At 39.3% G+C, this 23,947-nt stretch overlaps 1 protein-coding gene across 3 annotated transcripts in view; it reads right to left on the reverse strand.

Moving 5' to 3' along the window:
* ATP6V0A1 (ATPase H+ transporting V0 subunit a1) overlaps positions 1–22,988 on the reverse strand; it is a 32,680-nt gene extending 9,692 nt beyond the window's left edge. Inside the window, exons 1-19 of one of the 3 annotated variants that reach the window (XM_062595672.1) lie at positions 22,915–22,988; positions 22,571–22,712; positions 22,265–22,343; positions 21,841–21,938; positions 21,154–21,282; positions 16,128–16,210; positions 15,136–15,262; positions 13,739–13,821; positions 12,911–13,004; positions 11,300–11,512; positions 10,449–10,599; positions 8,884–9,023; positions 7,977–8,131; positions 7,442–7,532; positions 6,556–6,674; positions 5,983–6,199; positions 5,245–5,352; positions 4,445–4,519; positions 1,900–2,007 (exon numbers count right to left, since the gene is read on the reverse strand). In XM_062595672.1, the coding sequence (XP_062451656.1) occupies positions 1,900–2,007; positions 4,445–4,519; positions 5,245–5,352; positions 5,983–6,199; positions 6,556–6,674; positions 7,442–7,532; positions 7,977–8,131; positions 8,884–9,023; positions 10,449–10,599; positions 11,300–11,512; positions 12,911–13,004; positions 13,739–13,821; positions 15,136–15,262; positions 16,128–16,210; positions 21,154–21,282; positions 21,841–21,938; positions 22,265–22,343; positions 22,571–22,687 (2,187 nt within the window). In that variant the 5' untranslated portion in view covers positions 22,688–22,712; positions 22,915–22,988. Of the gene's footprint in view, positions 1–1,899; positions 2,008–4,444; positions 4,520–5,244; positions 5,353–5,982; positions 6,200–6,555; positions 6,675–7,441; positions 7,533–7,976; positions 8,132–8,883; positions 9,024–10,448; positions 10,600–11,299; positions 11,513–12,910; positions 13,005–13,738; positions 13,822–15,135; positions 15,263–16,127; positions 16,232–20,642; positions 21,079–21,153; positions 21,283–21,840; positions 21,939–22,264; positions 22,344–22,570; positions 22,713–22,914 lie in introns of those variants that run through there. The other 2 variants (XM_062595670.1, XM_062595671.1) reach the window with 2 other exon arrangements.
* Between the last annotated feature and the right edge of the window lie 959 nt (positions 22,989–23,947).

The raw sequence follows: 23,947 nt of genomic DNA on the forward strand, positions 1-23,947 counted from the left end.
GCAACAAGATGGTATTTATATGAATTCACTGGTAAATTGTATACATTTCTACAAAAAAGGAGATACTATTACAAATAATGCTTTTCTTTACACAAATAATAATAAAGCCCAAGTAAATACTGTGTATGTAGCTTTGCTACAGGATCAACAAGAACATCTTGCAAGATAGGAACTTGCTCTTTTGAAAGCAACAATAATGCACAAAATGATCTTGAAAAAGTCACATCTGTGCAGCACTCATCGGCAAAGTCTCTGTGTATTGGTAATTTTTTTGAAATAAATGAAAAGAACTCACAAGAAAATTAGTCATGTAGGACAGTTTCTTACATTGCAGCTTGGGAAATCATTCTCTACACTTTAGATTTAATTCATGTTTTAGAAACTGCTCATATTTAAGTTAAGTGAACACTAAGTTTTAAGGACATCAAGTGATTCATGTTCTAGATATGCACAACAAGCTATTTATATTCTTTTTTCTCCCCTGATGTATCAAGGGCAATAAGTATTTCATACAACTAAGTTAAATCAGCTGTCAAAAGCCTAGTCCTCTCTCCCACAGAATATGAACTGCAAAGTTCTTTGATAAAGCCTGCTTTGGTCAATAGTACCACCTCTCAGCACACGTGGCAAATCAACATACAGAAAATGGAATATGATAAATATTTAAACAATGACCACTTACAGCTACATGTAGCTGCTGAAGAGAGTTACTGCTTATGCTAGGCAGTGGGAGAATGAGCAGGTTTGCTTTGGCATACACTTTGTAGCTTTACGCATTTTTCATATGTTTATGATACAGGTACACCAACACTATTTTATCTCCCCATCCTGTAGATAGTTTATAGTAGTCAAGAATTACCAATGACACAACATAAAGCAGATGAGACTTGCTTCTTCAAAAGCTTAGAAGTATAAACTTTTCAGATTCAGACCTCTGAATTAACAGTTTTCCAGGAAAACTAAGAAAGATCTTCAGTCAGGAGATGGCAAGACGAACAAACTAAACAGATGAAGTAATTAAAGGTCTGTTAATGGAGGTAGCATTGTATGAAGAATTAAAAATGGCCTGTAACATGTAAACAACTAGATTTTTTGGAAAACAGGATGTCATGACATAACATGTTTAGTTCATCATGTGATTTATATCAATGGGAAACATTCCATATACACATGAATGCAAAGCTGGCTGTAGTCTTACCACCTCATCCTCTGTAGGCTTGAAAACATAAGTTTACATTTAGTGCAGTGTCCAAATCACATCATTAATCATGAACACATTCAAGAATTTTCTCCTGAACATGACACAGTAAAGCAGTTACATATTTCATGCACTGCAGAGGCAACATAATGCTGGGGAACTGTTAGAGGAATCAGAATGCTCCCAGAATAAGTGAGATTAATTCTGTTTTCTTCTCTACCAGTGGTAACGCAAAGTAGTTATTATCCTCAGCAGTCAAAATGAACAAGTAAACAAGATTTCATTATTCCAAAAATATAGCACTTGGATTTTGGCTAACTCTGGAGAAACAAATGAGTAGCACAAATGCATTGTACTTCAGTGAGAGCGTAAGTTGAATAAGCCATCTGGGAGTACTGTGCAACTCTTGCTGTGTAGCCTATTAGGTGATGGTTCTGAGTAATGAGAGCAGACAAACTAATGAGGGCAGACAAAGCCACATGTCACTTTATCTGCAAATTACTTCCCCCCTCCTCTCAACCCCCCCCCCCCCCAAGTCCTAGGAAGGACCAGAAGTCTATAATACTTCACTGTTATGAAAATATTGCACTGAAAATATTCCTATTTAGTTTTAAGAACTTGGAAATCAGGAGACAGAGGCAAAAAGTCAGCACCTTCTGCCAAGTGCATTGGCCTGAGACAGAAGATGATCAGGTGCTTACCTCTTCCCCTTCCTCAGAATGAGTAGATAACTGGTCATGTTGAATGATCTCAGCATCCTCCTCAGTTGGTCCATTGCCCACCCGGATCCCGCCAAAGTTGTGTGTTCCCTAATGCATGCAAGAAAAGAAAGAGCAAAGCGTCATTAATTGTTTACTGCAATAGTGGATGTTACGACTCCAAAAGCAGCAGCAGCTCACAGAAGAAAAAAAAAATATTGAGGCCCAGGTGAAAACAGCTGTATAACTCTTCCCCAGCTTGAATGGGAAAGATGCTCACTCCTGCTAGGGCTGAGGAAAAAAGTTTGTCTGAATGAATACTTGATATATTTCTACAAAGTAATTGTAACCCTGAGTAAAAGCCACACAGTTCAAGAGGACATTGGCTGGAACTGATGTGCAACAAACCAACATTTTGCACAACAACTGTTGGACAGGCACTTAGAAACTGACTGAAACATCATTGCTGTTTTAAACGAAACAAGTCACATAGAGGCAACTCAAAGCAGAATAGACTGACCCTAGTATGTATGTGTGTGTATGTGTATACACATGGATATACGTACACACACAACTTGCTCCCCCCATAAGTGTATCAGGCATATTGGAAAAATCACTTTCCCTTACTCAGAAATTTTACATTGTGCAAACAATTCCTTTTATAGATATTTGTTCTACATTCAGCATCTGAGATAGCCTCACTCAATTACACTTTTAATAGGAAAGAATAATCCACAAACCATGTTGAAACTTTGCTTCTAATGTTTTCTTCTGATGTACTCAAGAGTACCTCACTTGGCAACTGTAACCATTGCATAGTTACATCGGATTTAAGGCAGGCTTCCTCCTCCATAGCATCTTACTACTACCAAGAAAGGACACACAACCTTTCATCATCCGACAGTGTCTTCAAGCAGAGCTTTTAGGCATTGGGAATGCATACTGGACAATGAAGGCCTAATTTGCACATCTCTGTTTTTGGAATTCTGATCAGCAAGCAGCTATGTGCATGGTACAGCAGGACTTCTGTTTCCTTCCAGATGCCCCAAAGACAAAAAACGCTTATGACTGATCTGAGGCACTATAAATCAAAACCTTTGAGCCTGACCCACCTAGAGGGTAAACAAATGCCATGAGTGGAAATAAAAGCCTTACATACAACTTTAGCATTATACTGGGAACATCTGTGACATGGAATGTAAACAGGCTAACTCAAAACATTAAGACTTCATACATTTAGGGATGACTGGGCAAATCAAGGAGGCTTAAGACTGACCTGTCTTTCACCGTTTGTAACTCTAGTATACCAACAAAATGGCTGCTGAATGCTTAAGACTGGAATTTGCACAAACTGTGAATTAAAGACTGCATTAGTTTTTTTCTAAAAACAAACAAAGCAGACATATATGCTATGGAAATAAAGTGAAAAAAATAAATTAGAATACAATTGTAGGTAAGACAATGATTTTATCAGGAATTTCAGCATCTTTGAAACATTACAAGTTACTGATGATCAATATTAGTATTCTATTCTTATTTCTCGCCTGTGTGAATTTGTATTTATACAGCTTTTCCCTCATACTTGACAATCATTTATTTCATACTTCTAACTATACCTCATCCAAAGATCATAAAGATCTTTGCTCACAGCTTCTTTTACTCTGAAATACACTTAATATATTGGCTGGACCATGCACGAAAGATCCATTGTAATTTTTTGTGCTTTCTGTAAGGCTGTTTAAAAGTTTGTGATGGAAACATTGACTAATAGCTACAAAAATTACCTCAAAAGTACTTTTAACAAGTGCACAGCTTGCTTCAGAAAGTTTGTGAAATTTAAGCTTCCCAGTTAGATAGGCAGCACTCACAACTAGAAACAATTTGAAATACGCAGTACTAGTGAAAGGACAAAGGTCAGAGCTGCTGCAATCTTCACTCTAGACAGTTTTGGGTGTAGAGGGTTGTCTATGCCATTCAGACACAGAAAAACAGAAACATCTGCTAATGATAGGGTTGTTTGAACATAACTGTTTCATAATATTATCAAGTCTAAGTGTCTATAAAGGCACAGATGTCAAAAAGTTAGTAACTGTTGATAAGAAGTTGTTGGGAGGTCATCACATTAAGCATGATGTTTGTAAACACATAATGCAAACAAAAATGCTTCAAAGAGATGAGTCTTGATTTAGCTTAAACAAATATGCAAGAACAAGAGGGGGGGGGGGGAAGGGAATTTAACCTAAAGTATTCTTGTGCTGCTCTGCATGTTTTGATTTCACCAACACTCCTTCAGAGAAGTGTGTCTGCATATTTAACTACTGTGCATATGTTATGTGCATATTTAACTATTATCCTTCAGTCAGGTAGTTATTCCAGAATGTATCAATTTTGCTGAACTTTACTCTTTCCAAGAGAAAGGCTTTCACCCTAAAGGTGCAGTTGTCACTCAATTATGAAATTCAGATACATTCCATGCTCTTTTGATAATTAGATATATAAAGCCAACTCCCATCTTTAAATCCATCACGTGATTTTTAAATCCACTCACTGTTGCAGCCGCTGCTGCCTCTAGTGCCTGCTCGTTCGGAACTGTGCTGACTTGGGCCTCCACGGGTTGCCCTTCCTGATAGTGAATGGAAGAAAAGAAGGGGAGGAGGAAGAAAAAAAAAGAGAAAGGGAGACGAATGGAGGGGACATGGGAGGATGAAAGATGGTCAGAGAAGGGAGAGGGAGTGTCTTTAACTAAACTGTTCTTTGACTCACTTAACATCCTAAAAGCTGTCTGCCATACATGCAGGGAGAATTTTCAAGTATCCTCAGTGCACGTGTGCCAGGTACCTGTATTTTATATAGAGATATTTGATAGTACACAGTTGGAAATCTAGATAGTATTCCAAGAGATAACCTCTCACATAATGACTGCGTAAGCTTGATTTTTTTTAAACGCATTCAAACTACTTTAATGAAGATGGCTGATAAGTTTATCAGCCACTTAAACTTATATCTCTGCTTCTACATTGTCAACCTAGCAAAGGCACATAAATGCATCCAGTAACCAGTAAGACTGTGTTCCTGAACCAGCTGACTACATCCAAGCCAGATATATTTATCATTACCATCATACAGGTTTTTCTAAAGCAGATTTGATGCTGGATCCAGATCTGAGAAGCACGTAGGTAATACTTTGTCTCCTGCAAAACCCACTTGCTTTTATGCCTAGGGATGTGCAAAGAGGTTTTTACAGGTCACAATACAGTGTGAACCTATATATCCAAGATAAGGCTAAAGAGCATAGCTTTTCAGCTGTAATTAGTTTTTATATTCAAAATATAAGAGGTAGTCACCCACCAAGTGCTTTCTCCTTAAATACTGATGGCGAAGGACCAGGGGTTTAGCTATCAGCATCCATGGCACACACAGTAACGCCACCACCACAAGGAAACACTGGAGCCCTTTCTGTAAAAGAAACAGTCTTGGATGATATAGTGGCAGTCTGTGTTAAAAAAAAGAAATCACTAGCAAGAAGTCTCATGCAAGTAACACTGAATGACTGAATTCCCAGAGCATGCATATGCTTCACAATATTTCTCTCTCTTCCTGGGACATTGACAGGCACCATACTTGATGCCTGCTTGCAGCTGTCCCATCTGACTGCACAGCGCAAGTAATGCTGCTACTGGTTTAGATTAGGGAAAATCCAAATGATTCTGCAGAGAATCGCAACTTGGCAGATGTCCAATAGTGCTAGGAGGAGATGGTGTTAACATCTTAGCTGAGCTCAGAGGCACCACATTATAGATAAGGATGCAAGACAATAGTCCTGATCACATTCCACTATTAAGCTGAGCCCAAATGTTCTGGGGCCAGAGGTGACTTATGTTCAAACTGATACAAATTTCCTGTATAAGAATCATTCCTTCCATCTTCATCATTACATACTGTCCTCCTTTGAAAGTGATGCCATGTTTCCTCTATCATTAAGAAAAATTGTTTCATGCTTGATTTTACAATTATTATATATGATCAAAGAAAATCTCTAATATCATGAAGCTTTTCTGATCTTATCATTCTAGCAAGAACATATACCTGGCCTTTATAAAGCATCTTGTTACTGGTATCACTATAGGAGAACAGAAACATGTTGATAAAATGTATTAAAAGGCTGGGTGCATCTTTTGATGTGTGAGCATCATAGGCTGTCCATTTGTAGAAAATGAGAATAACAAGGTATCCAAAGAGTGATGACATGAAAATAATTTCTGGAATAAATCCAAGGTATATATTCAACGGCTTCTTGAAATAGCTACAGAAGAAAATGGAGAGTTTAAAATTACATTTGGTTAGCATGATGTAGGTGTAAGAAGACAAGCTTTTAATAAGTATAAGAAAAAATTCTCTAGAACAAAAAGTCTCTAGAACAGAACTGCAAAAGCTAAGCATTCCAGTAATAGCTGGGACTAAAATATAGTAACTACCTGACACACAATATTATACATACGCACACAAAAAAGATAATGTATTATACTTCAACAAAAAGGTAGTTTCCAATAGATTAAAGTAGTTTCCAATAGACTCTTGCTTCTTAAAGTAATACATGCAGTCCACCCTAAGAAAATCTGTCATCCCTACTTCTCCACAAAAATAGAGTAAAGCACTTACATATGGTTGAGAAGACTCAATGTGACACCAAAGAGCATGTGGATAATGCCAAGAATCACAGACATTTTCATCTTAAACGAATTGAGGAAGGCCAGCTTGTTGGTGGCAATATTCCAAATCTGTGAAAAAAACAACACTGAATAAGCCAAACACCAAGTAAAAGGAATCAGAGGTGAATGCAAGAGCAGTTTATAAAGATGCATTTGTCACACACATCTCTTTGGGAAAGTAGCAGCCAACCTTTTAAGATAGGAATACTGTCTTACAATGACTGATCCCACCACCAAAGCAAGGTTCAAACTTGCTTAATTTTAAGTTAGGTAAAAGTTGCAGGAAATAAGCCAATTGGCTGCAAACTTGACAAAAAAAACCCTATTGTTACCCATTTTAATGAGCAATTAAACATAGTTCTATTTTTTTGTACTTGCTCTTTGATGCAGAACACATGCATTTTTTGTATCATATGTTATAAACATAAAGAGCAGTGTTATTGATCTAAACAGCTAGGAAATGACAAGATTACTTAGAAATTTACATTTCCAAGACTGACAAAAGATGCAACTTTTAAATTTTTCTAAGGTAAAATGGTAACTCAGTAAAGTGTCTTGTAAGTCTCATGTCAGAGTTGGTTAAAATACTGCAGGATAGAAAGAATGAACAGGAAGCCTTTTATGGTTCTGAGAGCAAGTCCCTCTATCCCAAATCTAGTGTCTCAATAGGAACCAGATTCATTTTTATCATTGATGAGCATTCCCAGCAACAGGCATACTGAGCTTGCTAAGGGGATGGATGGTGCATGGAATTCTTTCATACTGTAGTGGACAAGTGCTTTTCTGTTTACACAGAGGACATTCTTAAAAGACAGCACAGAAAGAAGAGCTCTTACTGGGTCAATGCCAAAAGGATAGGGTCCACCAAACACCCCTGGAATAGCAGGGTTCAGCTGGAGCAGAGGGGTAGTCTCAAGCAGTTGCTCTCTGTTTGGGTATAAGTAGATTATTCAAACATTAACACAAGCAATTTTTACGTCTTTCTTTTAAAAATACTAGCATCCTTCTCTTGGGCAAGGCACGAATATATCAAATTGAGAAAGTTATAAGCTTCCTACATGGCCATAGAGATTTGCCAAATGAGTAACAAACCTATCTGACCCATTATTCAGTGTCACAAGAAAAAAAGATGCAGTGGTCAGGAATTTTGCTATGTCTGTGAGGAGAAAGGTACTAAGCAGTAACTTTAAGTTTCATGAAAATAAGCTAATTAGAAACTCGACAGATATCAGACTTACACCTATCTTCCAATTCAACCTGAGGCTGAGTTCAAAAATCTCCCCCTCACACCCCCCAAGCTGGGAAGAAGATGTGGAAAGATAAGTCACTCTTATCAGTGTCACTCTATCTAGTTATTAACTGTTTACTCACGTCCAATTGCTTGAGAACATTGGCCGGACACTCCACGATGAACCAAACATATTGAGAGACTTGGAGAAGCAGTCATTATAGATGAGGCCCGTGTAAGTGGAGAATAGTCCCATTAGTAGAATGATGTATCGACCACTAAAGACAGTGTTGAACATCTAATAGGAAAAAAAAAAAAAAAAAAAAAAAAACACTCCATGAGAACAAGGTCTCTTAGAAAGATGGAACAGTTGAATCAGTCAGTTTCAAGATAAATATCAGCCATGTGCAGTAAAGCATGAAGTCTATTTCCTCATGGCAGGGATTAGGGCTATAGGAGGTAGAACTGCAAAAACAGAATCTGAATACAGAGCATGAATGGTCAGTATGGCCATCCATAGAGAATCTGGGTTTGGCTGAACAGGAAATACTGCATTCCACACACTGATGCAAACCCCAGGCAGCAGCATAAGTTCCAAACTAAGACAGGGCAAACTGTTCCAGCTTTCTCTATACTCTGTCAATACATCTTAACCTTGCTTTACCTCCTATCAGCCTAAGCTCTGAGCAAGTAAGACCCACCCAGATCAACAAATGGGAAGAAACTTTGGAGACATATAAATATAAATTAATTAGGGATTATGCAGTGACAGAACCTCTTTATGGTCCAACTGGGTTTGGGCAGATAGGCTGTTGTAAATTAACCACCTAACTAGCCTGGAGTAACTTCAAATGTCTGAAAGGAAAACAAAAAAGAACTCACTATTATAATGAAATGATGCTACTGAGTCTGTGACCTACAGATTCATCAGTCTGTCTGTATGCTTCGCAAATTCCAAATGTAAGGAGCAATAGCATTCTCAAGTCAAGAAAGGGAAGATGTGAGTAACTCTGCTTTAAATGCAAAGCAGAGTATGATCTGCCTCCTTACCTCATTGTCACTTTTCTGTGACAGAATACGACTTTCCCTGAGTACCATCCAAACAGCAATCAGAGTCATCAGGATTCCATGGCCGAAGTCTCCAAACATCACAGCAAACAGAAATGGGAAGGTAATGATTGTATACGGTGCTGTAAGAGAAAACAACACTCCTAGTGTACTGTATGTGAATAGTCCAGATTTACTTAAGTAAAATTTATTTACTTTTTAGTAAGAATAAATAAATAAATAGCCATATAATTCCCAAGTTTGTCCCCTGCTTCTGAGTGGGATCAGCCTCCACCCTAACAGCCATCACCTTTACTAGTCTCTCTTAATACTGATGGAAATAGATTCTCCGTGCTTAAGGATATGCATCTCTATTCTTATAAAGCTCCCTGCCAAGACCTATTGCAAGTGCTGACCTGCATTCTACCCAGCACACGTACTTTTGCCAGAAAGCCAGAAAGGGCAGAAGGCGGTCATCAATCCTAATAACTCCAGACTGAACATAAACAGAAAAGGGAAAAAAAAGAAACAAACACACACACAAATACACACACACGCTCTTAAGAAACAGCAAGTGAGAAAAATAGATCTGTGCCTTTTCAATCCTATCTGCAGGACAGAAACTTTTTCTCCCACTGCCCAGCTCACCTGTTTTCTAGGTTAAACTTCAAAGTTTCATCTCATGGTTTTAGTTCATCAGGTCTTGCAAGTTAATATATAACCTCAGTGACTAGGGAGCCTATTTATCCCCCCTCCATGAAAAAAAACACACAGTGAAGTGATCCACAAAAGAAATTCAGTAGCCTTTAGACATAATTGATTATTAATGCCTAGAGAATGACTAAGCTAGGTCTGACTTGAGAAGGAGCAAGACAGGCACTTGAGTGTAATGTGGCATCGCAGAGACTGACAACTCTTAAAAAGGTCCCCAAGCCTCATTCTTTGATACTGTTCAGGGAAAACTATATTCTGTCACCAAAGTTCATAAGACTTTTTTCAGAAAATGTAAACTATAAGATGACGATAAACTTGGAACCCAGACAGCACATGTAAAATCATGCAAAAATTATACTGTAGCAAGTGCAGTTTAGTCCTGAGAACTGAAATACAGATTTGGCCCAAAGTAATTGGGAATTCATCACTACTGCACCTGATTAACCCAAATCTGAAAGCACGACTGGCGGTCAGTATTTTTGCTGAATGGGATTACTTTATTCAGACATTTATGAAATCAAAACAACCCATGCTAAAATGGTGTAGTGGGCTGCATTCAGACCCTCAGGCAAAACCTGAGAACCAGTGTCTCACCCAGGTCTTTTGGGGAGTTCCACAAAGGGAGTCATTCAGCTGTAAGAATGAGAATTAACAAGCCTCTGCAGGAATACATTTCATAAGCAGTTCTCTGAAACTGAGTAAGCAGAACTTTGCTTCAAGCCAGTGATAAAGAAAGGTACTAACTGCACTATCAGAAAATTTCATAGGGACAGACAATAAGAAGAAATACCAAGAAAAATAAAAAAAAAAAAAAAACTATATAACGTCTTGGACTTCTGTAAGTATGGATTTACCTGGATTTATCTCCCGGTAAGTTCCAATGCCGTAAGCATCAACTATGTTTTGAAAGCCAGAAGTAAACTTGTTAGTTTTGTTGTATGTTGGTGGGGTCTGATTGGTTTGCATCCTGTTTAAAATAGATGGGACAGTGGATCCACTGTGTTCCTGTTTACAGAAAAGAGGATTAGAAAAATCCACCCTCAGAGCAGTGGAGGACAGAATAAAAACTTACTTTCTTGTTAGCATTTGGAAAACTATGAGCTTGCATTATTGTATTCTGCTTACATGATGAAGAAATACCTGAGTAGCTGAAGAAGGTTTGCCAAGTTTCCACAGTTCTCCATTTGATATAGCAGGAAAAGGACTCATAATAGGCTGAGCATTCTCTGATTAGGACAGATATGCAAGCTCATACAAGATTTTTTTCTAAACAGTAAATGAAAGAACTTTCAAGACATCCAACTCTTATCTATCTGACTAAAGAGCGAATTTGTTTATGTTGGGGACTGCTCCTTTTAGTAAGTTCCACTATATATCCAAACAACAGGACTACAAAGCACAGCTAAGTTAATGACATGTACCAAACTCAAACACAGGAAAATTTTTCTAGTAAGTCGTTTTCCTGAATTTGAAGGTTCACACAAGATATTTATAACAAAGTAAGGCACACAGCAGATGATCTACAAGCCACAATTCCTGCACGCTAAATAAAACGTACTTTATGAGCACTGACTCATAAACAGCCCAAAGGAATGGTTTTCAGAGACTCACAGTTGGGAAAAATCAATTAATCCACGTTGTGTTTGCTGACTGTTGCTAATCTGCTTGAACAGAAGCAGGCAGGAGCAGTAGAGCAATTACTCACAGTGCCTCTTCTGAGAGCAAACTGGATAGAATCAAGGTCAGCTACAGGACACCAGACTTCAGCAATCAGGCACTTTTGTGTCACATCAATGTTGCACAGATTCAGGGTATGGTAGATGGCCTTCATCTTGCGCACTTTGATGAACCAGACACGGATATTTTTAGCAGCTGCTTGCAAAACCCTTTGGCGATGATCTTCTGTTTGGTTCAGCACCTTTCATAGAGAGGTGGGACAAAGATCAAGCAAGGTTATTGGCCAAAACTTGTAGCATACAACCACGCACAATGAAGTAGTGTTGACCAACAAGACAAGCATTATCCAAATGTTGAATGAAAGAACCCTCTTCCCTCACTCTGTGCACAAGACTGCCACATGTTTGCAATATATACTTAAGTCTCCATATTAATTATTCTACTAGAACAATTTAAGGCTTCTTTCCAGGTATACTTTTCAACTACTTTCCTCCTCCAACTCCAAGTTCAGTGGATATTTCAAACAATCTACTGTTCAGAGGTCAGAGAACTCTTTCTGTCCACCCAGGTTAAAAGGAGATAGAAGAGTTCTATAAGTGGGGCATACACTGCCTTAAGTAAACACAGAAAAATTATCGTAAAAGAAACTTTCTTGTTTTCTCTTTAGTAATTTTTTTTTTTTTTTTTTTTTTTTTTGCTGAGGGTGATTTCCAACTGGAATGTGTCTAAACTCAGGCCAAGTCAGGTCCCCAGGCTGGAAAGTCTGAGACTAAAGTAGAAGTTAGAACACAGAGTAGAGCATTCACATGCAGTTTTGAGTTCTGCTTGTTAAATTGCTTCTGCATGCTTGCCTACTTTGTAATTACTAAACAACTACACTACATAACTTCTAACTTGAGAGAGGATCTGTGTCAAATAAAACAGTTCAGAGTGAAGCTTTTTTCCTTTTAGCTTCTGAACCTTTTTCTGACTGCTGGCTCAAATCCCTTCAGTCGGGTTTTCTGCATGAGGACTTACTGCCTTTCCCTAAAGCAAGTATCAAATGTAGCAGAGCTGGTACCCAGTAGTTTTGTGTGCTAATTATGTTTTACCAACACTCAGGCTGCTGCACAAAGATTAGTTGTAAAGCAGAAACTCTTCAGGACAGCACAATGTGAAAATACAAAGACAGATAGAAAAAAAACCAACTTAAGTTAACTTATTTCCAATTTGAGATAACAGTACTAATTTAAATATATTTGAAGTTCTGGTAGAGGAAACAGGCATTTAGAGAAGCAAGTTTTCAGAGTTGGAAACTTGGTATCTTTTCACACACACACACACACACTGCTTCTCTGCTCCCTGGTACACAATTCTGCATCAGCTCTGTATTTACTTGTATATAATTAACTGCTCATCCTTCTGGAAAGTATCAAAGCATTCCATGACCTTAAACCCTGCAAAGAAACTAAATATATCGTCTCCAAACATCTTTCTTGCACTGTTGAACTGTTGGTTTCAAGATGCTTTGCTTAGCTGAAATTACGGTCATCTAATAGAGCCAGAAATTCTCCTTTTTTAATATGAGCCAAAGATGAATTCAAGTGTGCAAGAGCGTGTGTATGTGTGTGTAAAAAGACATTGAACTCATTTATTTTACCATCTGAAGATCATCAATCCTGGTATTGACGCCAGAAGCCATTTCCTTCCGCTCCTGGGGTGTTTCTGGGCAGGGGTAGAGGGAGGCACGGAATCTGAAAGACATGCAAGCCACCTTAGCAATGAAGATGGAAAGAAGAAAAACCAGTCAGGGTAACAGATGGCTGAGCGTAAACGCAGAAATAAAGCAAGGAGTGCTTTAAGAGAAGGTCCTGATCAGCAACAACTGTCTAGCATGGTTTCTGTCTTTAAATCAAATGAGCATAGAAAAGTTTGCTTACGACCAAAACAGTAGTTGAATGCTTCTTAAAAAACAGAGTCAAACTCTTAATGTTAAAACATTCATTCTTAAGAAAATGGAAGTGGAAGAAAATCCTCTCCCCCCTGCATTATCAGGCTCTCAGTGGCACTGTTATGAAGCTGATTAGCTGTCCCAATTCAGGGTGCTGCTATCATGCCAATGCAGCTGTTTCTGAAGTAATCAGCTGTTGATCTCCCTTGTGAGAATATTGTTGATATTTCTGATACAAGGTTTGTCGAAGAGTCAGTTTCAACACTTCAACTCAATCGCTTTTAAGCATTCTATAATGAAGCAGTCATCTACTTTGAGCACTACAGGCTTGGCGAGCAGCTAATTTGGCTGCAAAACATGTTTGAGGTACTTGTGGTATGTTTTATTTGCCATCAAAATATCTAGTATCACTGTGAAATAAGGAGATAAAAAAATATGGATGTCAAGTCATTTCCATATGCATTTTGAGGGTGCTCTTTCATGGTTACTGTGCACAGCATGATGTCCAGCTGTAAGACATTAAAGTAACTTTCATACCCTTCACAGATCTTCTTGACTCTATTTTTCAATTGGTCACCTTGGAAAAAGATGATAAACACAGACTTGTGCACATAATCCCCCTAGAACAGAAGAAAATGAATTGTAACAGCTCAGCTATTCGCAAAAATTAGCATGATAGCAAATTACAAGAGATCTGTTTTCCCTTCCTTTGAATCTGTCCATATAGAAATTATATCTGCATAATGAGTCAAGAATGGACTTTGAATCACTCAAAAGAAACATAATGCTTTTAGCCTCAATATTGAAGATGCCTATTATACTTGTGTTTACTGAAGCAAATGTTCTAGAATATCTATCATCTATTCTATGTAATACAATAAACAGGAAAATCTGGGAAAAATGCTAAGTGTCCAAAACAGTAAAGATGCAACAAAATATGTATCATCACCTACTGCAGTCAGCTCACCTACATAATCAAGCAAGAAGCTAAAGAGCAAATGAAAATGAGATTTAACAACTTTGATTCTCCAGGGAAGCCCATGGCACATTCTTTGTACAGCTGTTTTTATTTTGGTAGCTAGCTCCCCTTTCCTGTATTTGTTAACAAGTTATTGTTCTACCTTACTTAGGAAACCTTAGCATAATGTTTCAAGAATAATTACGTTAGCTGTAACCTCAATTTAAGGAAGTGTTGCACAATAAGAACAAAGTCTCTCCCTAGCAGACAGATAATTTAACAAGTCAACTACCAGCAGGAGTTGACAAGAGAACAAGTCAGCCTTTTGCCAGAAACAAAGGAGGAGTTGTTGAATTTTTACATTTCCATCTTTGTTTCAGTGCAGCCTATGGCCTTTCTTTTTTAACCATTTAAAGCCGGAGCAATAGTTCCCAAAGTGCAGGCATTGTCTGCTAATTTGAGGCAACAGTAAAGAGGAAACAGAATGCAAAAAAAAATTATTTATCATTTATACCAGTAATAAGTCCAAAAAAATCTCACGTGGATATTTAAATTAATGGTTAGTAAATTAAGAAAAAGAGGTCCAAGTTCAGAGTAAATGAGTTACAGATGTCATATACCACTAATATCCCAAAGAACCTGTCTTGCAAGGATGTTTGCTGCATATTCAGAACTGCACACAGGAGTGGCACTTTCTTTGTGCCTGAGAAGCAACTACATCACGCTGCAATCCAAATTCAGAGTTGTTCAACCTCTTCAACAGCATTCATCACCTACCCTGCTGTTTTTTTTTTTTTTTATAGTAACACTGGAAACCACTTGTCGTTAAAGCCTCAGACACTGCAAATGGATACTGTGAAGAGTAATACAAATGTTTGCCTGCGTGGAGCCCATTATGAGACAGAGGCTCACACCTACAAGCAAAACCTTTTACTCATTTGAGACTTTTGCCTCTGTACATGATGGTTCCTTTTACCGTTACAGGATCTTCTAGGGGGTTTTCAATTTCTGCTTGACGCAGGAATACATTGCCTCGGCACACTCGCCACAGCATGCGCTCAAACATAGGGATTCGTTCACGGTTGATCACACCAGCCACAAACCTGTTAAAGGAACAGTATAAACTAAGCTCTGCAATGAAAAGCATACATAGGCTAGTACTCAAAACACTGACGCCTACTGGAGTTTAGCATTAGTCCGAAAGCTAAAAAAAAAAAAAAAACTTGTTTTTTAATTAGTTCTTTAAGCAAAATGGAAAGTCTTACAAAGGGACAGAAGCACAACAGAAACAACTGCACTATACCAAAAGTTATGACTGTTTAACAGAATTTAACTGATTAACACACACATATATATGCTTTGTATATAAAAATGCAAATATAATTAAAAAAATCATCGATCAGAGGAGAAGCAATTACATATAGACACAACTTCTGTACCTGCTACTGTTCATTTCAACAGGTCCCAGCAAGTTACATGCTAAGGATTACAGCAGATAAGGCTGCCATAGACTACCATGTTCTAGGTGGGCTTCAAGAGGACCTCACTGTTTCAAATGTCTGTGTCCAGAAAAAGAATTACAGACATACAAAGGAAGCCTGGAAGCAGCTAATAAGGAGGGTCCAGAACTATACAGTTACACAGTTATTTCAGAGTATTATGTACCAGAATAATTCCTGGATTCAAATAAAGCTGTGATGGCTCAGACTGTTTGAAAAAGCACTAGGAAAGGTTTACAAAGAAAAAAAAATAGTACAACTTTTTGTGCAGAGAAAAATGTCTGAAGCACAATCAGGAACTGGAAACTTAACTTATGTAGGAAAAAAAATGGAGACCAATAGCCAGTGTTAGACCAGCACTCATCTGCTAGTTCTGCAACAGCTGTGTTCCAAACAGCATGAACTCCATGGGTTGAACATTAGGCAGCAACCCAGACAAGTGCAAGACAGAAGTCTAAATTGTCATTACCCAAGTCGTAGTGGAGCACCTCTTCCCATCTCGCTTGGTTCCAAAAGTGAAGAGGATTCCTCCAACAGGTCTGGATCCGCCATCTGCTGATGATGCAATTCAGCCTGAATTCACAAATCAATTAATATCTAATGAAACTAGTTAGTGGCATGCAGGGAATGAGGAACCAGGAGACAGTTGTGAAATGGGAAAGAAAAAGAAAAGAAAAAAGAACACAGAATAGCAGAAAGAGAAATTAGAGGATAGAAAAGAGAGCAAGAATCACACAAGGAAGGAAAAAAACAAGAGGGAAAGTGGAATGGCTCAGCAAAGCTTCCACAATAGAAAGATCTGATGACTGCTGCAACAGAACATGGGGGCAGTGTGGTATATAAGTCTGAAGAAAGGCAGAATTTCCCCAAATTTATCAAGTTTTAAATACAAGTCATGTTCCTAAGAACCATTTTTTTTAAACGATACAAAGCAGACTGACAAACCTCACTCTCATTAGTCCTGAGGGGGGGCAGAGGGAATGAAGAATGAAGGGACATGCAGATTCTCTCTTCCACTATTCGTTCATTTTTCTGCATACCAGATGCAACAGGCATTTCTAAGAGGTCCTTGGATATTATATTTGCATGTGAAATAGTTCAGTAATCTATCCTACACAAATAGGAAGGATACTGCTCAGGTAAGTCTTCCATAGACAGCTTACGTGAGCTTACAGCAATATGCAACTTCACCAGGTTGCAGCCTTACAAGAAGTTATACAAGACCTGCCTATAAGCCTTCTGCCACACTTCAAAGCAAAGGCAATGCCTCATTTGTTTTAGAAACAGGTGATGCTAACCTGACTGATTCAACTTTGTAGCTACACTGATGCAGCAAGTAGTTAAGAGTCAGTAACAAAACCTGAAAGTATTGGATGGTAATTTTCTTCCCTGGCCATCAAAAGTTCTCCCTCCAGGGAGTACACATAATACCCAAGAACATTCTTTCTGATTAAATCCATTATTTTTTCCAGATATTTTACCATACTGACTTTACATGTTATTGCTAGACACACAAAATATGTTGCTTAAGGCAATTTGGTGATTTTTTTTTTGACCCCAGGCATTAAAATGGGAAGTAGCTTATATGTCATTCATTACAATTAATTTACAGCCTAAAATTCTTAAATTCCTAGGAACATAGCTTGTAAGTGTCAGCAGCTAAAGTCAGGAAGGATGTTCATACCACATCCTCTTGTGTGCCATGCTCATACTCCATTCAGAAGCCTTTGTCACAGTTATTTCTACCTCTGCAGCTTATATAATGAAATGAGGAAAATTAAAGAGTTCCTTAACACAAACAGAGGACCAAATTCTACCCTCTGTGGTACGCAGGAGGTGACCCTCGCAGTACTTGATATACTTGAAGGTAGAGTTTGACCCTAGAACATGTAAACTGTATGCACACATGCATGGCAGTCTTGCAAAAGTATATGGCAAGTTTAATAACTCAGCCACAGTTTCTCTATTCACACAGTAATTGTCTAATAATTTTAGCAAAAGATCTCTAAAACATTTTACTTGCACATCAAAGGGAAATATTTACCACAGGCAAAGAGAGTTTTTGCAAGGCTGACAAAATGCAGCTCAATTGCTTGTCCATACAAGCTTACAGATGTTACAAAAAATAATGGATTTCTAATTTACTTTAAAAAGCCAACATGGAGAAATTCTGATACTTTCATTTTTTAGTCAACTTGTTACAATACCCAATAAACTGAATTAAAATTTTGTTTTATAAAGAAGATAATCAAAATAAGCAAGTTTCCTATCCCAAACAAAACATACAGATCAAACACTCTAGTGATTATTTGATATCAAGATTTCAGGATATGGAAAGACAATGAGAAAAAGGTAAATATTTTAAGAGGCTTGTATTGTATTTATCAGTAGTCAAGATACTCTCTGTGATAATTCTTGAAAGGTGTGCATTAAACTAATTGAAGCTTACCTCATTTTCTCCAGATTTTAACATATAAAACATAAAACCAAAAAGATGCCACATGTGAAAAGTTTTGCTCCACCTCACTTGAGAAAGTAATTCTTATAAATGTTTAATATTACTCCCAACTCTTCTGGGGCTATGTGTCCTTTATTCAGGACACTGTATAAAACAAAAAAAAGTCCTGCAGAGGGGTTGGAATTACAAAATAGAACAGCTTAAATATAACAGAGCAAACCAGTTTTACAAAACATGCACTTACATACACAATAATTTATTCCATAGTAAGAAAATAAGTTATTTAAATTTATCTCTAAACTCCTTTGATTTGGTGATGGTGCCCTTTTTAGAAGGGGAACAGGATAGCAACACTGGTTCTGGAAGGATCAATTACATCAGTATTATGAGATTTATCAGAAATAAACAATTGAGAGACTATGAGGAAATGAAAGAGCTATCCATCTACAATGCAAGTAAACAAGAGTCTGCTCTGTCTAGAAATTTACTTTGAATAAGAGTTTTTAGTAGCAATGAGTGTAATATAAAGTTACTACAAAGCAGTTGTTTGATTTGTTTTAAAAAAAGAGTTGTTTGGGACCGGAAAAAAAACAAGCATTCACGTGATACTAAACAGATTATTAAATATTTTTAAATTACTTATTTTTCAGGCAGATCAGCACCTTTAATTTCAAGGCCTCAAAATACCTGTCATTTTCCCTATCCTTGCTTAGCCAGAAAACCAAATGCTACACAGCAGGAAGGCAGCAGTTTTGCTCTACAACGGTTCTAGATTGCTGTACGCAATGCATACAACTCAAGCTCCTTACAGTTCATAGAAACAAAACAAATTCCACTTTCACAAGAACTAAAAAGGGATTTATTTCACCCTCTAATTTATTAATCCAGAGCCCAGAAGGAAATGACAGATGTTAAAAAAAAAAAAAAAAAAAAAAAAAAAAAAAAAAGAAAAAAGAAAAAAAGCAGATGGTGAGAAGAGTTAAGAGGAAAGAAAGACAAGGGACTGCATGCCATTAACCATTACTTTTCCAGTCTTCTTTTACGTTCAGTCTAGGATGCTTATGGCAAAACTTTCAGAAAAATCTCTCCAGCTCATACTGCTCCTCACAAGCAAAGACAAGAAGACTGAGAAAAGGATCATAATCATCAACATGGTATGTTGAGACAAGAAATGGCTACTTTGACTAGAATGGACATAAAAAAAAACAAGCGAAAAAATTCTACCATTCCCCTTCCCCCACTGCACAAACTCTGGTAAGCATAGCAAATGCCACGCACAAAGTAGTTTGAGTAGTAAGCCATTTCTTGTGCAATTTATTGCTATGAACAGCACAATCTTAATTACAGGTTATTAAAGTCTTCAAGTGTTGAAAATACTGTGCAAATGACAGCATGAAGAAATGAAGCATGTAATATTCTGGGAAAATAGCTCGACTGCATAAGGCTCAAAAGTCCTGGACTAGTCAGAATCTCTCAGGTAGAACTGTTTAGTGTGAAATAAAGCAGTTTTACAGTTTTAAAACTTGTGTTGAATTTCATACATCAGGAGTTCAGTTTGCTTTTACATATAGCAGTATGGTTTATAATTTTGGAAAGATTTTGGTTTACAATTAGAAAAAAAAGAGTTATCAAACACGAGCAGTAGCATATATAAGTTTTCTTTGGCCAGAACGGTAAACTCATTGAAGTCTTATATTAGTACCTGTTATGTAGATGAATTGATGTAATTGTTTCAGAACTAAATAGATTTTGACCTTTAAATGTCAGTATGTTAATACTGTACTCAAAGAAAAACAGCAGCTAGTTCTCACCACAGAGGAGAGTAACTAAAAAAATGTAGACAGCACTAGCTGCACTTGGTTTTATTCAATATTCAGTTAGAACAGACAGGCAGTGGCACCTTAATGCAGCTAAGTGACAGATTATCAGGTTATCACTGTTTGTCCAGAGAGACCCAGTAACTTGTAAGTGGACATTCAACACTTGAAGATAAGTTATTTGTAATAAAACCAACCCCATTACCGATCACACCAGCAATATCTATGCTAGCAGCAGTTACAACTCATATTGGCACAGGAACAACCTCAGTGTCTCAACAGGCAGCAGCATCTTGCACCAAAAAAGGTCTGTTAGATAAACGGTCTGAAGTTTGCAGGAGCCCTGCTCTACTTGATTAAAGCCTTTGTAAATACCAGAAACCAGATTCATTAAGAACTCTCCGATCAAATCCTTGGATTGGAGGGAATTGGTCATGTACTGGGCAAGAGTATGTCCCTTCCCCTCCTAAAAGGCATGCACTGAAGTTTTAACAAAGAGCTTCTACAGTTTGAAATTGTTAAGCTTTAAGATGAAGGATTAAGCTTCTTCTCTCATCCAGGCTCTATGCCACTGTATCATGAATGGCATCAGAGAAGCTATTCTCAGGTTGAGAGAAAAAATTCACAGTGCTTCTGACATTTACTGACCTATTCGATCTTAGATAAAACACTGGAAGATTTTGAATGACAAACTTGCTCCAGAACTTACCTCTGAGATCTTCAAGGTTGATCAAAGGCCCAATAAAACCAAAGAAGTCCATTAACTTCAACGGTTTTTGTATTATGAATATAACGAGTAACCTCTGCGTAATAGTTCAAAGACTGAGGAGAAATTGATTGTAATATCTGTGTGTAAATGAGGTATGACTCTATTTATGCACATACATATCAGAGAAACCCTTATCCGTTGAAGAAAGGGCCCACTGTAGCACCAAATTTTTGTCTGTTGACATGTTTTAAGAACTACTAGTGCCTTATGTATTTTGCATAATTTTCAGACAAAGCACTGATTAACTGAAAAAAAAGTCATAAGATGTAAATTATGGGTAGCTATGTGTACTGCATGAAAATGGAAAAAAATTTAAGAAGCTTTCTTAAACAAAGTACAAAAATGACCCTGCAATCCAAAATAGCAACTAAAAATATATTTGAGATTAAAAATGGCATTCTGGGGGAGAAGAACCAGCTGCCTAAGTACTAATCCACTCCGGTATTCTGACCTCATCAAAGAACTGCTGAGTTTTGCGTAGTATAAATTTTAACTCTGTCAGCTCCAAGAAGTTCCTCTTCAGAGCTTCCTGGTTTGTGTTGATTTCTTTAAGCTCATTTTCAATTTTCTCAAAGTTTGCCTGTAAGATGGGAAAAGGAGAGAAAGAAAAAAAAAGCCCTTAAAATAATTCTGTAAATAAGTGCTATTAGACCTATTACAACAATATAGCAGACAAGACGCTTCATAATCATGTGCGGTCTACACACAATTATGGATGCTACCTTTAGTCTGCTATGGCACACACATCTCAGTCTGTGTCATTATCTTCAGGCAGCTTTAAACGTTCTGTGCTCAGCTAATCTTTTACAGACAGCATTTATACAGAGTGTTTTCCAAAATCATTAAACCCTGGATCAACTTTAACATAGACCCACCATAAATCATGCAGCTCCAACAATTTGAGGGGAATTTCATCCATTTAAATGAGTCAAAATTCAGGCTTTCAGTTCTAAAAGTATTTGGATAAATGAGCAGGTAAAACATAGATGCTGTTGTGAATTAGAGTGGCTAGCATTTTCACTGACAGCTGGGGACTACAACTAATGCATCTTTACCACTAAATGCTACAGTTATTTCTTAGTTTCCCCTGTTTTCATCTAAAATCAAATGCTATTTGGGCCTTAACACACATAATTACCTCTAAGTCAATCATGTCACGGGGAAAAGGTACTTCTGGGTTTTCACCAGTGTCCATGATGGGAATATTTGCCTTTTTAATCTCCTTCTCAACAAACCCTGGAAAGATAACACAGTTTTTCTTAATGCTAACCAAACATACTTCAACATCAATTTATCTCCATCTTAACCTCCATCTAGCCTGATCAAAAGCTGTGAATTCTTTCAATTCCAAGGTAGTCTTACTGGGTTAAAAATCATCTTTCAACCAGGAAATGAATCCTTGGAGGCAGTCTGTCTGACAAAAGATAGGAAGGCAGTCTTCACTTCTCCAGCCAACGCTTTGCTTTTTAACACTGGCTTACACTGGTAACACACAGGTTTAGCCTACTTTAATTTCTTCTATAAAAGCTATGGACCTAAAAGCTTATCAGAGAGTGACATACTTAGCTTTCGGTCCATTTCTTCACACCTCCTGACTTCATTAACAAATTTACGTTGGAATACATTCACATCCGGGTTCAACTGCAAAGAGAAACAAGTATCCTCAGCAATGTCCAAGCGTTGGGGGCCCGTCGGGAGCTGCACTAGCTCCACAGGGCACCAACTGCCCCAGAGGTGAACGAGCAGGCGCCTCTGTGGCCCGTCAGCTTCTCGCTGACGGCCCAGCTACGGCGAGGCCATGAACAACGGAGGCGGCAGCCACCGTTTGGGACGATTTGGGCATTTTTTTCACAGCGGCAGCTACTCACGTCGCGGAACTGGACCTTCCCCAGCTCGCCCAGCTCGCTGACACAGCAGTAGGCGGCCTCGGACTGCAGAAAGAGCTGGGCCAGGGTCATCTCCTCGCTGCGGAAGAGCTCCCCCATGGCGGCAACGTCCCCGCCGCGGCCTCTGCGGGGAACGGCGGTGAGCACCGGGGCCGGGCCCAGCCCGGCCCGCCGGGGCCTCCCTGGAGCGGGGTGCCGCCGCTCTCGCGAGGCCCCGGGCCCCGGGCCCCGGCTCTGGGGCCCCGAGCCGGCGGGCGCGGCCCCCCGCCCCGCCCCGGCGGGCCCCCCAGCCCCGGCGGGCCCCCGCCGCGGCGCCGCCACGTTACCTGCCGCAGCCCGCACGAAGCCCCGACCCGCCGCCGCCGCCGCCAGCTGATCCGCGGCGGCACCCGTCCCTGACGTCACCGCGGCCGCAGGGGCGGGCTCACGCGGGCACGTCGCCTAGCGACGGCACGCCTCGGTGACGCGCGGGCCGGAAGTGACGCGCCCCCCGACGCCACGGGTGGCGTTGACGACGTGAAGCGGCGGCGGGCGCGGCCGAGGCGCGAGGGCGCGGCCCGGCCCGGCCCGGCCCGCGCGAGGCCTCGGCCCGCGGCGGCGGCGGCGGCGGCGCCCGGAGGCAGGTGCGAGCCGCGCCCGCCGGCGGGGGAGGCGCGGGGAAGGCGCGGCAGCCCGGCGGGCCCCCGCCCTGTTCTCGCGCTGCCGCGGGGGTGAGGCAGAAGCCCCCGCGCTGTGGCCGCCACCTCAGCGTGGCGGCGTGCGAGAGCCTCCGGCTCCGGAGTGCCCTTAGCTTCTCCATCAAGCTGGCCTAAACCCGGAGTTTTCTCACTGAAGTCGGTGGAATGACGGGAATACGGAAAAAGGAGAAAAACAGGCCGCTGGGTGAGGTTCCTGTGTCATAGGAGCACGGTTCAGTGGACAGGCAAATCTCCGCAGCAGTCCGCAGGCCAGCTTTTGAGTACGGCACTTGGAAACCTAATGAAATACAAGAAGCCTCTCTGCAGATCAGGGGTTTTCTACACTTCAGTCTGTCAATGGAAACACAATTTTATGGAAGGGAGGCCAAAAATCATAAATTAAATAAATTTAAGTTAAACTATGCAAAACTCCTAAGTACATTTTCTTCGAGTGTCCTTGAGTGAATGCTTGATCTTTTTTTATGGTTGAAAGAGGAGTTTTTGCAATAGGGAAAATACGATTTAACCACAGATATTCCCCCCCCACACAACTGTTTATTCTGAAAGCCCCTAGTTGTACACAACAAAAAGGAGATGTGATGCCTCTTAGGAAATTGGACAGTCATTTGTCTCCTGTGGAGCAGACGATACTAGTTATTGTTGTTACGTGTTGATTTGTTAT

The sequence above is a fragment of the Rhea pennata genome, chromosome 26, assembly GCF_028389875.1.
Source record: "Rhea pennata isolate bPtePen1 chromosome 26, bPtePen1.pri, whole genome shotgun sequence".
NCBI classification, from domain to species: Eukaryota; Metazoa; Chordata; class Aves; order Rheiformes; family Rheidae; genus Rhea; species Rhea pennata.